This window comes from Stegodyphus dumicola, chromosome 4 (genome assembly GCF_044657685.1).
Source record: "Stegodyphus dumicola isolate Sdum_Otavi_A_Nest chromosome 4, ASM4465768v1".
NCBI classification, from domain to species: domain Eukaryota; kingdom Metazoa; phylum Arthropoda; class Arachnida; order Araneae; family Eresidae; genus Stegodyphus; species Stegodyphus dumicola.
In genome coordinates this window covers 35,410,130-35,424,451 of record NC_140771.1, presented here as the reverse complement: position 1 = coordinate 35,424,451, position 14,322 = coordinate 35,410,130, and the positions used below count along the sequence as shown (strand labels likewise).

General features: G+C 28.6%; 1 protein-coding gene across 2 annotated transcripts in view; it reads left to right on the top strand.

Moving 5' to 3' along the window:
* fand (Pre-mRNA-splicing factor SYF1 fand) overlaps positions 1–14,322 on the top strand; it is a 123,107-nt gene that overhangs the window by 34,733 nt on the left and 74,052 nt on the right. For both annotated transcript variants that reach the window (XM_035368404.1, XM_085814722.1), the window contains exon 6: positions 3,700–3,864. In XM_035368404.1, coding sequence (XP_035224295.1) covers positions 3,700–3,864 — 165 coding nt within the window. The remainder of the gene's footprint in view (positions 1–3,699; positions 3,865–14,322) is intronic.

Sequence of the window (14,322 nt, the reverse complement as noted above, 5' to 3'; positions counted from 1 at the left end):
GTGATAGTTTTCTGTTTTAACACTGTAATAATTTCATTTATAACATTACATATTCTCAAAAAGATTTTTAAAATTAAATTTTCCAATTTAAAACTTTGTACATATTTTTGAATGTTATCTTCAAGTTTGAGTTTGTTACAAAAATATTCCACTGAACTCAAAAATGACAAATTGAGGATTTTATTCTTTCATTCCACCAACATTTGAGTAGTTAGTTACTCGTATTTCTAGCCAGAGTTAACTTGCCAGTAGCAGTAGATTTTTGAGTGACTTATTAAGTACTGTATTCACATATGATTTATTATGTACATTTGTCCAATAAAATAAATTGCTGTTTATTGTCATAGCTGCTAATGATTTTATTATTAAACAGATTTGTAATTTTTCTAAATCAGTAAACAAAATGAAACTAAAATATTTCAAAGAATGAAAAGTGACGGCATTATGAATTTGAAATAAATATAATGAAATCTCCAAGTTACATTTTTCAGTGTATTTAAAAGAAAAAGCGTAAATTGCAAGAAAGTGTAGATGGGAAATTATTTTTTTATACGTACTTCAAACCAAAAAATAGTAACACTTGAAGGAAAGCTATATTGTATTTTATATAATTAGTTTTAAGTAGAAGATATTGAAAAAGTTTTTATACAATAAGTTTTTATTTAAAACTTATAAAATAATGAACTAACTAAAAAGAGACAGAAAGTTTTATCATATAGTTTAATGGAAACAATAGGTAAAATAATTATATTTACAAAATTTGTCTAAAATTTCATGTCAAATAAAAAAACACATAAAGCATCCTTGATAAGTTTATAAAAATAAAGGCTGTCTCCTGTCTACTCTACGGTCATTCACATAAGTCTTCACATTCATGATAAGTCTGTCTCCTGCCTACTCTACGGTCATTCACATATGCATTTTTTTAAAATTGTTTAATTTAATTTTAATTTATTAAATTAGTAGATTTATTTTCATGGATAGATTTTGCACTTGATTTGCTTATGCTTCTGAATTTAAATGATATTGTAGATTAGTTCGAGAATGAAATCTTTTACATGTTTGCACATTTTTTTAAAATTATTTTAAATTATTTCGGCTTTTTTCCTTTTTTTTAGAATTTAAATTTGCTTTTTTACTTTTATACGTATTTGTTAAGAATTTAAATTTGTTTAAATTTAAATTTCATTCCTTGCAGCAATGGCGCAAAGAATATTTAATTAAATATGTATTTAAATTTAAATTTTTTAAATTAAATTCAATTTATTCTTATAAAAATAAAGGCTTGTACTTTTGTCAGTGCAATTCAATCATTAGATTTTGTTACTCAGGCAACTATGCTTCTATTATTTGGGATTTAAAATTTCTGATGAATTTTGTAAAGATAATTATTTAATCTGTTGTTCCCATTAAAGTACAAGGTGTGACACACACACACTCACAAAAAACAGAAAAGAAAAAAAAAAAAAAAAAAAAAAAAAAAAAAAGGAGACTGGTCCGATAAATCATTGTACTTACAGAATCAATTCTCAGTGACATTATTACCTTCAGAGTAGTTCCCTTCAGCTTTCATACATTGCTGCATTTGGTGCTGCCATTGCTGGTAACAGTTCTGGAACGAGGTTTTTGGAAGGCCCTTCAGGAGATTCTCAGTTTTTGCCTGAACCTGTAAAGTTGACTGAGGTAAAATAGGTTATCTTATTTTACCTATTTAACTGAGGTAAAATAGGTTATCTTTAAAGTAAGATTTAAGTTCAGGAAATAAAAAAAAAAAAAGTGCAATGGAGCCAAATCAGGTGAATAAAGAGGATGGCCCATCACAGTAATGTTTTTGCTGGTCAGAAACTGCTTGACAGATAGGGGCCGTGTGAGCAAGTGCATTGTTCTGGTGCAACAGCCATCCATTACTCCACAACGTATGCTGATTCGCTATTCAGTTTTTACATTAGACATTTTTCCAGCAGAATGCCGTTACGTGTGTTCATTCAATGATGCAGTACTCCCCACTGACGTTGTCAGTTAAGTTGAAACTGGCTGCATGGATGCATGACATGTGTTGCATGGCATCACCAAAACAGTTGTTGCCAACTCTGTTTTCAAGCTACACACTTAGTCTCATTTTTTTTTTGTGTGTCACACCTCGTATATGATAAATAATTTTTCTTCTTTTAGTTCATTAATTATTTTATGATTTTTAAATGGAAACTTATTTTGTAAATGCTTCTTAAATATATTTTATCTTTTATGTCTCAATGACACATTGTCAGTCAAGTTATTCAACTGAAAAATTGTTTTTCAACAATGACTTTTTCAACATGAGAGAGGGGGAGGACTAACAGCCTCCATGCATTGCAAGAATCAAGGTTGTTCAAAATGCATACCCACCTGCATATCAAAATATAATTTTAGAGGAATCTAATACTGAACAAAATTAATATTACTGCAAGTATGTTACATATTATTGTTTGGCTTCTTGATGATGATTCAATATGTAATCATCACATAATTTTTAATCATTAATTTAAAAATTTAAGATGACTTATCTAATTATTTTCTTATTTAATCCTTTCGAGACTAATTGGAGAATACATCCCAAGGCAGATTTCATTTTTATTCTTGAAAGGGTTAAAAATTATAGTAATTTAGTGAGCTTGGTGTTCTGTTGAAATTGGTAAACTTCTAAAATTACACTAACATGTTGTGTAGAAATTTCTAATGAAAGAATAGTACTTTTTGATTATCTGCACCCTTTTTTAAAATTTTTATAAACTCGATGATTTTGGAAAGGGACATTTTGGGTATCTTGTTGTCCATTTCAGCAAGGGTTCTAGAGTTGCCTGTTTTGTTTTACATCTTTTCATATGCAAGATGTGCACTTTTTTAGTGTGTGTGTTGTTATCCTCATACATGAGGAAAACAACACACACACTAATCTAGCAATCTATTTTGCTAAAACAACCCGTCAGAGATCCACACAGAATTGGCATTGTGCACTGTTTATGATCACAATCATCTAAGAATAGTTAAAACTTGAACATACTCTCTAACAAAACACCCCAACGTAATGAAAACAAAAAAGGCTAAATTCCCCAATTCAATAATGATTTGTTATGACAAAATGCATCCAATGCAAAAATGAACATTAATCGGAAAATTTACTCTTGAATTTTAGAAAAGCTATTACTCATATACTAAAATGTGTGTGCTGTGTACACACTTGGGTTGCTACATAAATACTTTTTGAAAACGGGGTGCATTGCCTCATCAGTATTTTTCTCTGACCTTCTACATACGTAACATGTACATGTACAGATAATCAGAAAATATTGAAAGCATTTTTGTGCTCATTTATCAAACATAACTTAAATTAAATGCTAAATTTAAGAATTCAAATTTAAATCCTTTATTATATAGAGACTGTAAAAGTATACTTATAAAGGAAACTCAACGTTCCTCTTTTGAGGTGGAATCTCATCATTTTGCCATTTAGTGTAAAATAATGTAGCTAATACTAAAATAGCTTTACTAATAAATACATTTTTCTTATTTATAATGTAACTTACTTCTTTTATTTTATAATGTAATTTTTTTTCCTTTTCAAAGTTTTATTTCAAAACAAAATATGTTATTTATCAACAATGTAATTAGCAGTTTACTGATAGAATTGTGTCTAATTTCATTGAATTATTTTATTTTCAGCTGTGGAATGAGCTATGTGAACTAATTTCAGAGAATCCAGACAAAGTGCGATCTCTTAATGTTGATGCTATAATACTTGATGGCTTACGACGATTTACTGATCAAGTTGGCCATTTCTGGAATTGCTTGGCTGATTATTATATTAGAAGTGGATTATTTGATCGGGTATGTTTGAACTTCTAATAACTGTATTGAAATAATGATTTGTATAATTTTTAAAATTTCATTATGTCTGTTTCTTGTTAGTCTTAGTTCTGATATTATTAGCATGATAAAAACCTGCGAGAGAAATGATTTTTCAGAATATTTGCACAACATTATAACAGAAAATTTATTCTTCTGTGAGGGTAACTTCAGTCTCTTTTACATACTCTTAAATACATTTTTTAAAAAAGAAATTAAAATTTTGTAATACTTTATTTTGTCATTACATGCATTGCAAACTAATAAACATTACTGCTTAAGCTTCTTTTTGTACTACTACTAGTTTATAAAAGTTTTTTTAATGTAATTTAAATGTTTAAATATATGAAAGAAGTACAAGTCAATTTAAAATGTGAAATTAGCCTAGAAATTGAATTTAAATTGTCATATATTTAAATGATATTTTTTGGCACCATAGATTTTATTTGTTTTGGTACTTGTGTGTTATAACAGCCTTGGCAAAAAGTGGAAATTGGCATGTTTCAGGCTTGGCGAGAAACAGGTGGTTATATATATCCTCAAGTGATTCCTTGAATGCCGTCTGTATGCAGTTTATTTAATATACATGTACAGAAGCAATGCAATATTAAATTTGTATTTATTATTTTATTTAATACAGTTTTATAAGCAACCTATTTAAATGAGCAATTTATAGATACATACCTAAATTCATTTTAAACAGACACTTTCTGGTGAGCATAGTTCAGCAGTTGCTAGTAATATACATCAAACAAATTATCACGATCAACATGATGCCTGAATATAATACACAAGCATTATCCTATCCTTCCACTTTTTGTTTTGACAATTTGCTGAAGGTGGGAGATTGAAAACAGTAAGTGTTTAGCAAACAAAGAAAATTTTCATTTCCTGAAGAGACTTAAGTTGCTTACATATGTGAAACATAATCTTTATGCACATATGCAGATTATGTGCAGATAAGAAATTCTTTGTTTCTGGCCAAGGCAGAAATGTGCTAATTACCATTTCTGATCAAGGCTATAGTTATATAGGAGTATTTCCACTTCTACACCAGTCTGAAGCTGTTTTAATCCCAATATCTTTTTTTTTAAATAATTAATTTTGGAATTAGAATGCAATTAAACATAAGCTGATTTTTTTTTTTTTTTTGCCTTGTAAATAATACGCTGTTCTATTTATTTTCTAACATTATGTTATTGAATTTTATTTTGAGCTTCATTTTCTGCATAACCATTTCAAATTACAAAGTAAATAAAGCAATACCTTGTCCTGTCATTATAGTCTATTTTAAAACCTTCAAAACAAGTTAAATTTTAATTGAGCAAAATAGAAATGAATTCTAAAAATATTATTTTTTAATATGTGTAATTGTGTAGTGAGTAAAAAAAAAAAAAAAGAAAAAAGAAAAAAAAAGGCAGCAGTTCTGCATTTCCTGTTCTCATTGGATGATCAATAAATCTGGAAATTGCATTTTTCACATTTTGAAAGTGTACAGTATGTTCATAAAAGAATGCACTAGTTATAAATTGTAATAACATCAAATTAGAGTGTTGGTTCAAGGTCATAATTCAAAAGTAACTCGAACAATTTTAGATTAGCACATGTGAGAGTACTTTTTTGTTGTTTTCTCGATTGCAGCTCCAGTGACACGTAAGCAAAAATGGCAACTTTTGGCATAAAACATTTTTCGTTCTGCAATTTAATAATAATGAATCTGCAATTTCAGTTCAGTTTGCATTTCATTTAAAGTTTGTGATCCCCAATGTGGCAAAAACATCTGCTGATGATATAGACAGTTTGAAATGACCAGATATATTTGTAAAGGGAAAAGTATGGAATGACCAAAAGTATCTCTAGAGAATATGGGCCATATTAGAGCATATAGTTCTAAGAAATCTATTTGGAAATCAAATTTTGAACTTCAGTTGCCAAAAATGACAGTTTCAAAGGTTGTAGGAAAATGTTTATGCATACATCCATACCAGTTACAGTTGGTACATGCTTTAAAGCAGAATGACCATGGTATACATTTTAACTATACAAGCAAAGTGCTTGAGCGGGAAGATAATTTTCTTGGTCATGTGATGTTCATTAATGAGCCAGCTTTTCATCTGAATGGGAAGGTTAACACCCTTGATGTTTGTATCTGGGGATCAGAATATCCTCATGAACTTGTAGAATACAAAGGAGATTCCCCAAAATTAAATATTTTATGCTGTGTATCCTGACATTAAGTGTACAGACCATTTTTTGTTTTGCCTAAGCTAGCATAACAGAGCTGGCTTATCTGGATGTATTACAAGAATAGCTCTTTTTCCAGTTAGTAGAAGATGAACATATAAACTTTAATTGCTGACAAGATCGAACCTCTCTCCACTTTCATTTCGTTGTACGAGAAAAGTTAAACGTCAAACTTCCTGACTGTTGGATTGGTTGTGATAGTTGATAGGACAGAGCTCTTTTTAGCTGTCTTCCATGTTGACCTAATCTAACACCATGCAGTTTTTTTCCTTTGGGCCATTATGAAAGATTTTGTCTATGTTCTGTCGATAACTAATGTTTTGCCAGAGTTGAGGCACAGAATTAAAGCTTCCATTACTCCAGATTTGCTAACCTAAGTGTAAAAAGACAAAGTGTGGAAAGAATTAGACTACAAGTTAGATGTGTGCCATATAATTACATTAGTAAAAAGTGCATATACTGAGCATTTTAAAGAAAAACTAGGATAGTTTGCCTTTAGTTTGATGTATGATTTGTTGTAAATAGTCTAAATTTAACTGTTATAATATACCATTGAAACTGGGACATTCTTTTATAGACACCCTGTACATTATTGTTATATATAACATTGCTCTAAAATATGTATTTTTATACAAAATTGAACTTTTTCTGAAATCACATGCTGGTTCTTCTCATAATTCAAATCTATACCTCAAATTACGCTAAAATACTACAGGTTATTTCAGAGATATTCACATGTAATAGTTGGCATACAAACATGAACGCACACACATACACGTACCGAAATAAGGAGGAAGGAGAAATACTTGCTGAATTTACTGTTATCTTAACCCTAACTTTTTTTTTGAAAAATTTCTTCACCGAATTACCATATGCTAAAGTTTCTTGGAACTGTAAAACTTGCATTATTTATTTTGCATTTTAAACTAAAAAAAAAAAAAAAAAAAAGTACAGATATTGAACCCTCTTTTTAAGCTGCATATTTTAAAAGTTGTTAAGATATCAGAAAAATATTTAATATTTTGAAAATTTTCTAGAATGTAAAATTTGATTAATTTGTGAAAAAAATTTGATACTTAGGATAATCTGCCACGTCAAAGATTTGGAATTTGAATTAAATGGGTTAATATCAGTGAAAAAATATAGTGTGCTATCTTTTATGTGAGAGGTAGATTTTAAATAAATCAGATCAGCTCATGGAATTTTTTCAGTTATATTTCAAATTTTGTAGAATCATTAATTATTGATTATCCTTTATTTGTGTATTATTAATTAAAAATATTATAAAACTATGTTTAATAAAAATAAACAACGAATATACATATTATCTCACATTGATCATTTCTCTTAGACGACCACTTCTGAAAGTAACTAGTATTTCTTTGAAGATAATTTAAACAAAAATTATCTCGCAATCTCAGAATGTTAATTTGTCAACTCAAAAAATAGTGAACAAAAATATTTTACATTCAAGAGTTTTAAAATGTGTTAAGTCATGCAAATACTTCAGGTCTCTTCTAAAGTAAAAATAATATTTAACATTGTCACTCATAAAACTAAATTTTTGCTATTGTATAAAATTAAATGCAGAAACAATCTCAATTTTAAAAAGTGCCTGTATCTTTTTCTGTATTTCTTTCATGAATGTGGAATACTGTGAACTTGAGTATCTAAATATGATAAAAATGTGTACTACTGTTTAAACAATATAAAAATAAGTATGTAGAAAGAAACTTGCAATATATATATATATAGATAGATAGATTTCTGTTGAATTTTTCATTGTCTGCATATTTAATTTGGGATACAGACACAGGCATACAAAAGAATACAATTAGAATTCTTGCAACTGATAAATAAAGATTTTTACAATAAGGCATGAGAAATAATTGTTTATTAAAAGATTTCATATTTCATGCTTATGCTGTGACAGGCAAATTTATACTCTGGCAACCATTCCTTTTGCTAAAAGCTTTCAGAAATTTATGTAGATTATTATTTTTTTAAAATCATTTTTTTACATTGATGATCATTTTTATAATAAAGCAACTCACTTTTATAGTACTGAGCATCAAACCTGGCTGTAGGATTTTCATCACCCAAGAAACCTTTTAGTAATTTTTAATTTTCATTTCTCACTACAAGATATTTGTAGAAATAATTAAGTAATAAAATGGCGTTTAAAACAAATTTGTTACTTAAGTCCAAAGGGGCAATTTGCTCAGAAGGACTGTAAATTTTTTTTTCAGCATTTTGCACCAATTTTTTGCGTTGATTCACTTTTCAAACTTTTGCAACCAAATATTAGAGCCCTGTATTAAATATAAAGAAATTAAATAATGAAGCATATGCATAAATGTATGTGTGTTTCTTGCACTGTGATAAAACAATGGTATCTAGAGCCATCAAATTTTGAATAACGTAATCCTCCGCCGAATATGGGCACCTAGAAGCCCTAATTTGGAATTTGTTTTATTATTGATTTAATATTTTGTAACACTAATGAATTTTTGATTAGCAAACTCAATTATTTCAAAGCGGGCAATGGCAACACTGTACAGGGGAAAAAAAACATTTTTATCTCCAGCATGTGAGACTGTGTATCGGAAATTCTAAAGATACACTCATTTTAAAATTATTTTGCATTATTGCTGTTGAATTGATTTTTATGGTTCAACTGCAAAGAACATAATATTTAATAAATAAAAATAACCTACAAAACATTAAAAAAATGCCCCTTCAGGTGTAGTGTAAAATTTGAAGTGTTTTTGTTTAGTTAATTTTTTTTTTATATCTAATAAATCAAATATAAAATTTTTGGTACTTGAGCATTAATGCCGTCACCTTAGTAAAAGTCTCCAAACTCTGACAATCATACATATTAAGTACCAGTCCAAACAAGCAATGTTGGCATTTGTGTATGTGCTCTTTTTATTGTATTACAAGTTCCAATAGATTTTAAAAGCTAATCATGACTTGCCAGTAATGATAAAAAGCATGGTAAATTTTCTGTAGGAATAAAATATAAATTATATAATGTCATTATGTTTTGAAAACCAACTATTTTGAAAATGAAGTGTGAAAAATTGTAAGAAACATGTCAGTATTTGAGTTGTAGATTGGTTTGATAATAATCTTTTGTCTTTCACTATAACGGTCAGATTTATGCACTACTGAAACAAAGAATTAACAAGCGTTAAGTTCTGCTGTGAAGAATTATATAGACTGGAATAATCCGATGTATAACGCATACCAGTGTGTAACGGTAAAGTGCATCTATAATTTCAAGCTACATTTTAAATTTTTTGTTATATTCGCCATATAATGTGCACCCAATTCTTTATGAAGAAATCTAAAAAATACATTAAAATACATTAATGTGCTATGCTTCTGTCTTTTGAGGTAACTTTGAAGATTTGTCCTACCCTTTCAAACAATGATATATTGAATTGACAAGCAATAAAAGGAACAATATGTGTGTGGTTTAAAAGTTTGAGGGAGTAAATATTCCTGCAAAGAGGGTGGATTGTATTCAATGCAGTTTTCCAAAAGAATGCTATTGTAGAGTTTTGAGGAAAAGAGGGTATGATTTGGAGTAAGAATGCATTTCTAAACTGAATTAATTTGTGGAATTAGGAGTTGGATGTTTTCTCTTTCTGCAATCATTTGAAGCCTTGATTTTGAAGTGAAAATCAAAGACTTTATAAGTGAATTACATTTGCTTTAGTTGAACTATAGTTGATCTAGTGTTCCTTTTAGTAGTAAATATGGCTCCCGCAAAAAGAAACAAACACAGTCTTGGTTTCAAATGCAAAGCCATTCATTTTTCGAAATAAAATGTAAATCATGCTGCATCAAGGGTGTTTGGCGTTTGTGAAAGATGGAACAGATAATGATTATTATTTATTTACGGATCAGAGTAACAATGATGGTGAAGATGAAACAGAATTCGATGATGTGCCTGCAAATATAACAGAAAATGATTCATAAGATATATCATTTCTTTTAAATAAACAGCATTTAGGTACATATAGAAATCTAATTTTTTTTATGCTCATTCCTTATTTTTAAATCTGTCATTTTTATATCTGGTGTTTAAACACGCACCTGTAAATTTCAATGTTATTTTTTGTATTGAAAGCACGCATTATATGCCAGAATATACAGTATATTTGAGAGATCTGATGTCTCCTTAAAGAAATTATAGAATAGAAAATGATTGGTGGAAAAATATCTGACCATTGAAATAGACAAATTCACAACAACACAGTGCTGGACATGTTTTTCCTCTGCAATGTATTTTGGGAGGAATCTGCCAGGAAGCAATACAAACTTTCTTTATTAAGATTCCTAATAGAAATGCAGCTATATTAATGTAGAAAATAAATTAAATCCTTAAGCAAGGAAGTAGCATCTGTTCTGATCATTCTATTGGTCCAGCTATAAAATTGAATTGAAAACTGAATTTATTAACAAATTAGTTAATCATGTATAGAACTATGTTATAACAGAACTAACATAGAAGGACAGCTTATCACTAATTAGAGCAGCATTTAGTGGAATTTTCACAGCACCAAGGCCAGAGCGCTAAAGGAAACAGTTACTTTGAATATATTCTTAATCACTAAGAAATTTTCATTGTAACAAAACAATAATCTGTTTTTAAGAAAGTTTGTTTTTCTGGATAAATACATAATTAAAATTAAAATATGCAGGCTTGAAATAATTTTTTTGGTTTATATTATTAGTTTTTTTCTTCTGTAAAAAAATCAACAAAATTGAGCCCTGGTGGGTACACTAATACCTAAGTACTGAATTTTCATTTGTTAATCCTCAAGATTCACAAGCTTGTGATGATCATACATATAAGTTGATTATAAATTTTGGTTTCCTAATTAATTATTCTGTGCTTCCAACATCAACATATATCGTAAACCCTTGCAAAAAACACGGGGTTTATTTCATTAATACATTTCGCATACAGTAAAATTATGTTCCAAGGATTTAACATTTTATGGAAAAAATGGCTTATTTCAGATTAAAAAAGTATGTGTAATTTATATAAACCTAAATATTATTCTAATTAAAAGAGAAAATTAAGTATGTTGAAGTGTAAATGAAACAACTTAAAAAACCTACTTATTTAAAATATTTTTAAGTAAAATCGTGATGATATGTTAACAAAAGTAGATGAAATTTCTACTTTCAAATTTAATCAGTTATTTTTATTCAATAAGACTTAACAATTTTAATAGAGCTATAATTTTATAAAAACTGTAAATGGGACATTTTTAAAAATTAAAATATGTAATTTAAAAGGCTGGTAATCTGGCTGATAAAAATCAGTGTGTTGAAATTTATTGGACATAAAGTGATATGAAAAATTAAATCTAAATTAAAAGAACCTAGGCAGTGAAAAATTAAATGACATTCAGATTTTGATTCTTTAACGATTTTTATCTTTTGATTCTTTATTATTTCTTCTTTACCTTATCTTTATCTTTTGATTCTTGATGTATGCCAAATTTGAAAATCATTGCCAATACAATAAAAAAGCTGACTATCCGGCATTCAACTTCCCATAAAGCTCAAGTAACTGGAATATTTTAGAATTTTTAGAAATTGCATTCCCCCCCCCTCAAAATTAAGCTAATTGAACTCGTTATAAAACACATATAGAACATTATTGCCAAGTAGTGGGGTTTAGGATCAGTAATGGGTAATTGTGATAAACACAATCATTTTCCTCTTGGCTTTGTGTAGACTCAATTAATTTTTGCTGAGCTTAGTTTCTGTAAAAAAGAATGAGTCAACTGCTATTTATCTGTCTTGTCTTTCTTTTTTTGGGGAAGAAGAGATTGAAATTTGGGATCTTCCTACTCAGAAATAGCATGCAGTGGAGTGTTTTCAATGTTATGGTTTCTTGGCACCAAGTAAAGTATGTATTAATGGTCTAGATTTCTAATAGATAATGGCAAATTAAAACTCGATGTTAGATTTTTTTTATATGCCATTTCCATTACTTGTATCTTTTGATTGCCTAACTAAAAGCAGTCTTTTCTTTCAAACTTCTGCTGATATAGTTGGTGCAAATATACTGACATCTCTACCAATTTTCATGGTTGATGGGATTTCACAATTGGATATGTTTTGCTTTTATATGTTGATGCCCTAACATTGGCAACAAGAGCCTAAACATTGGGTTTACGTATTTTTAAATGTCGGCTTTTGATACTGAAGGTGATAACAAATAAGATGATTGTTTTTATAATTTTAGACCTGCTTTGTTATACCCCGAGCCTTTCAGAATGTCAAGCCTTTACAGTAACGAAAATAAAAAATATCGAAATTTTTTTAAAAAAAGTTATACTTTTTTTTGGATATGTTTTAAACATATATTCTTTAATATTGCATGTAAATTTTAATGGGTTATGGTTCAAATTTTTTCTAAAAAATTTATAAAAAAATTTTGACAAACAAAATCTTTTAAATAAATTAGGCAAAATTCCAATATATTTTGATTAAACTTAAAGGGTTTAAAAGAAGAAACAAGAATGCTTAATTAAAAAAAAGCAATATCTTCAAATATATACCACCACAAGAGTGCCTAAGTATTTCTTCCCTTGCGGCAAATGGGTAAATTCACGCCTCTGTGAAATGCAAATCAACTGTGTCTGTATATTATTTCTCTGTTAAATAACTGTAACTTTTATAATAATTTTAATCACAATTCTTTGTATGAAAAAAATATAATTCACAAAAGGTGTTTCATTTCGAAATGAAAAAAAGGTTAGAAAATATGCTTTGATAATTCAGTCAAAGTAAATAACTTTAAAAACTATAAATTGTAATACAATTGTTATAGAAAAATATTGCAATGATTGAGTGATAATTTGAAAAACATTGGATATGCAAGTTTTGCTAAATTTGAGCACTTTTTGAGCCTTAGAATTGAAAAGGGCAAACAAATTGGCTTATCATTTCAGAAAAAGGTCTGATTTTGTGTCAAAATATGTATGCTAGACCAATACTATGTATAAATTTAATATACATATAAATGTTTTCAAGGCATGAAAAAAGCAGCTGAATTTCGTCTTGGCTAACTAGGATGGGATTATTGTCCCAACTTAATTATACTTGTGCTCAGGCTGTTTATTCTTGGAGTTAATAGCTGTAGTGAGGCAGTATGAAAACACATCATATTAGACTGCATAAAGGATTTTGCTAGATTTGAAACTCATTATATTGAAGTAATGAATAACATAATGAGAACTGAACAGAAACTTGGCTTTAATGATTTAGATTCTATAAACATAACTGGGTGCATCAAACAGAATGGTAAACACATAGAGGAGCAATAACCTTATATATCATATTAGCATAAATGAGCAACAAGTTTATAAAGAACAGGAGGATAACTTAGACAATGATGACTGTGTTTAATTATTAAATTAGATACTTTTGCAAGAATTAACAATTAATCAACTGTACAAAATTATTTAATGGCTGAATATTATTTTTATTTTTTATCATGAGCACAAATTGATAAAGAAGCATATAGTTTAATCTTTTGGCTATTGTGTTTTATTAATTTGAGAATTAGCATCATCGCCAGTGTAAATAGTATAATTTCAGGTAGGATAAGCCATGACTTATACATGTTTAAAAGTTGAAAATTTAGGTCTTTGGCATATCTGAAGGAATTGTATTGTTCCTCTATGTTTAAAACTTCTAGTTTATTATAAGTTATGCCCAAGGGAAATGGTTAATGTAGAATTTACTCCAACATTTTAGCCTGATGAGCACTGTGCTTGTACTATAAGACAGTGCAACAAATTCAAACTCGTGGGACTAATGTAGGTATCGCTTAGTTTAAAGACACTGTAATGCATGTACTTTCTGCTAAACTCCATGGTTTTATCCGCCCTTTCCAATGACAATCTTTTTTTTTTAATAGGACACAGGAACTTGTACTTCACCAAGTTAGCTACATTGTTAATGTGTGTCGCAGCTTTGTGGCTTGCTTACTTGTTGCAGTGTTAGTTTATCATTAACATTTGTTGAAGTTTTTAAAATTATTATCATAGCTCCTACTTGAAGGGGAAAAAAAGAACTATACAGCTGCTTTTAAGCTTTCTGCTGTGAAGAAAGGGATAGAAATTAGAAATTGCATTGGGGCTAGAGAATTTCAAGTTG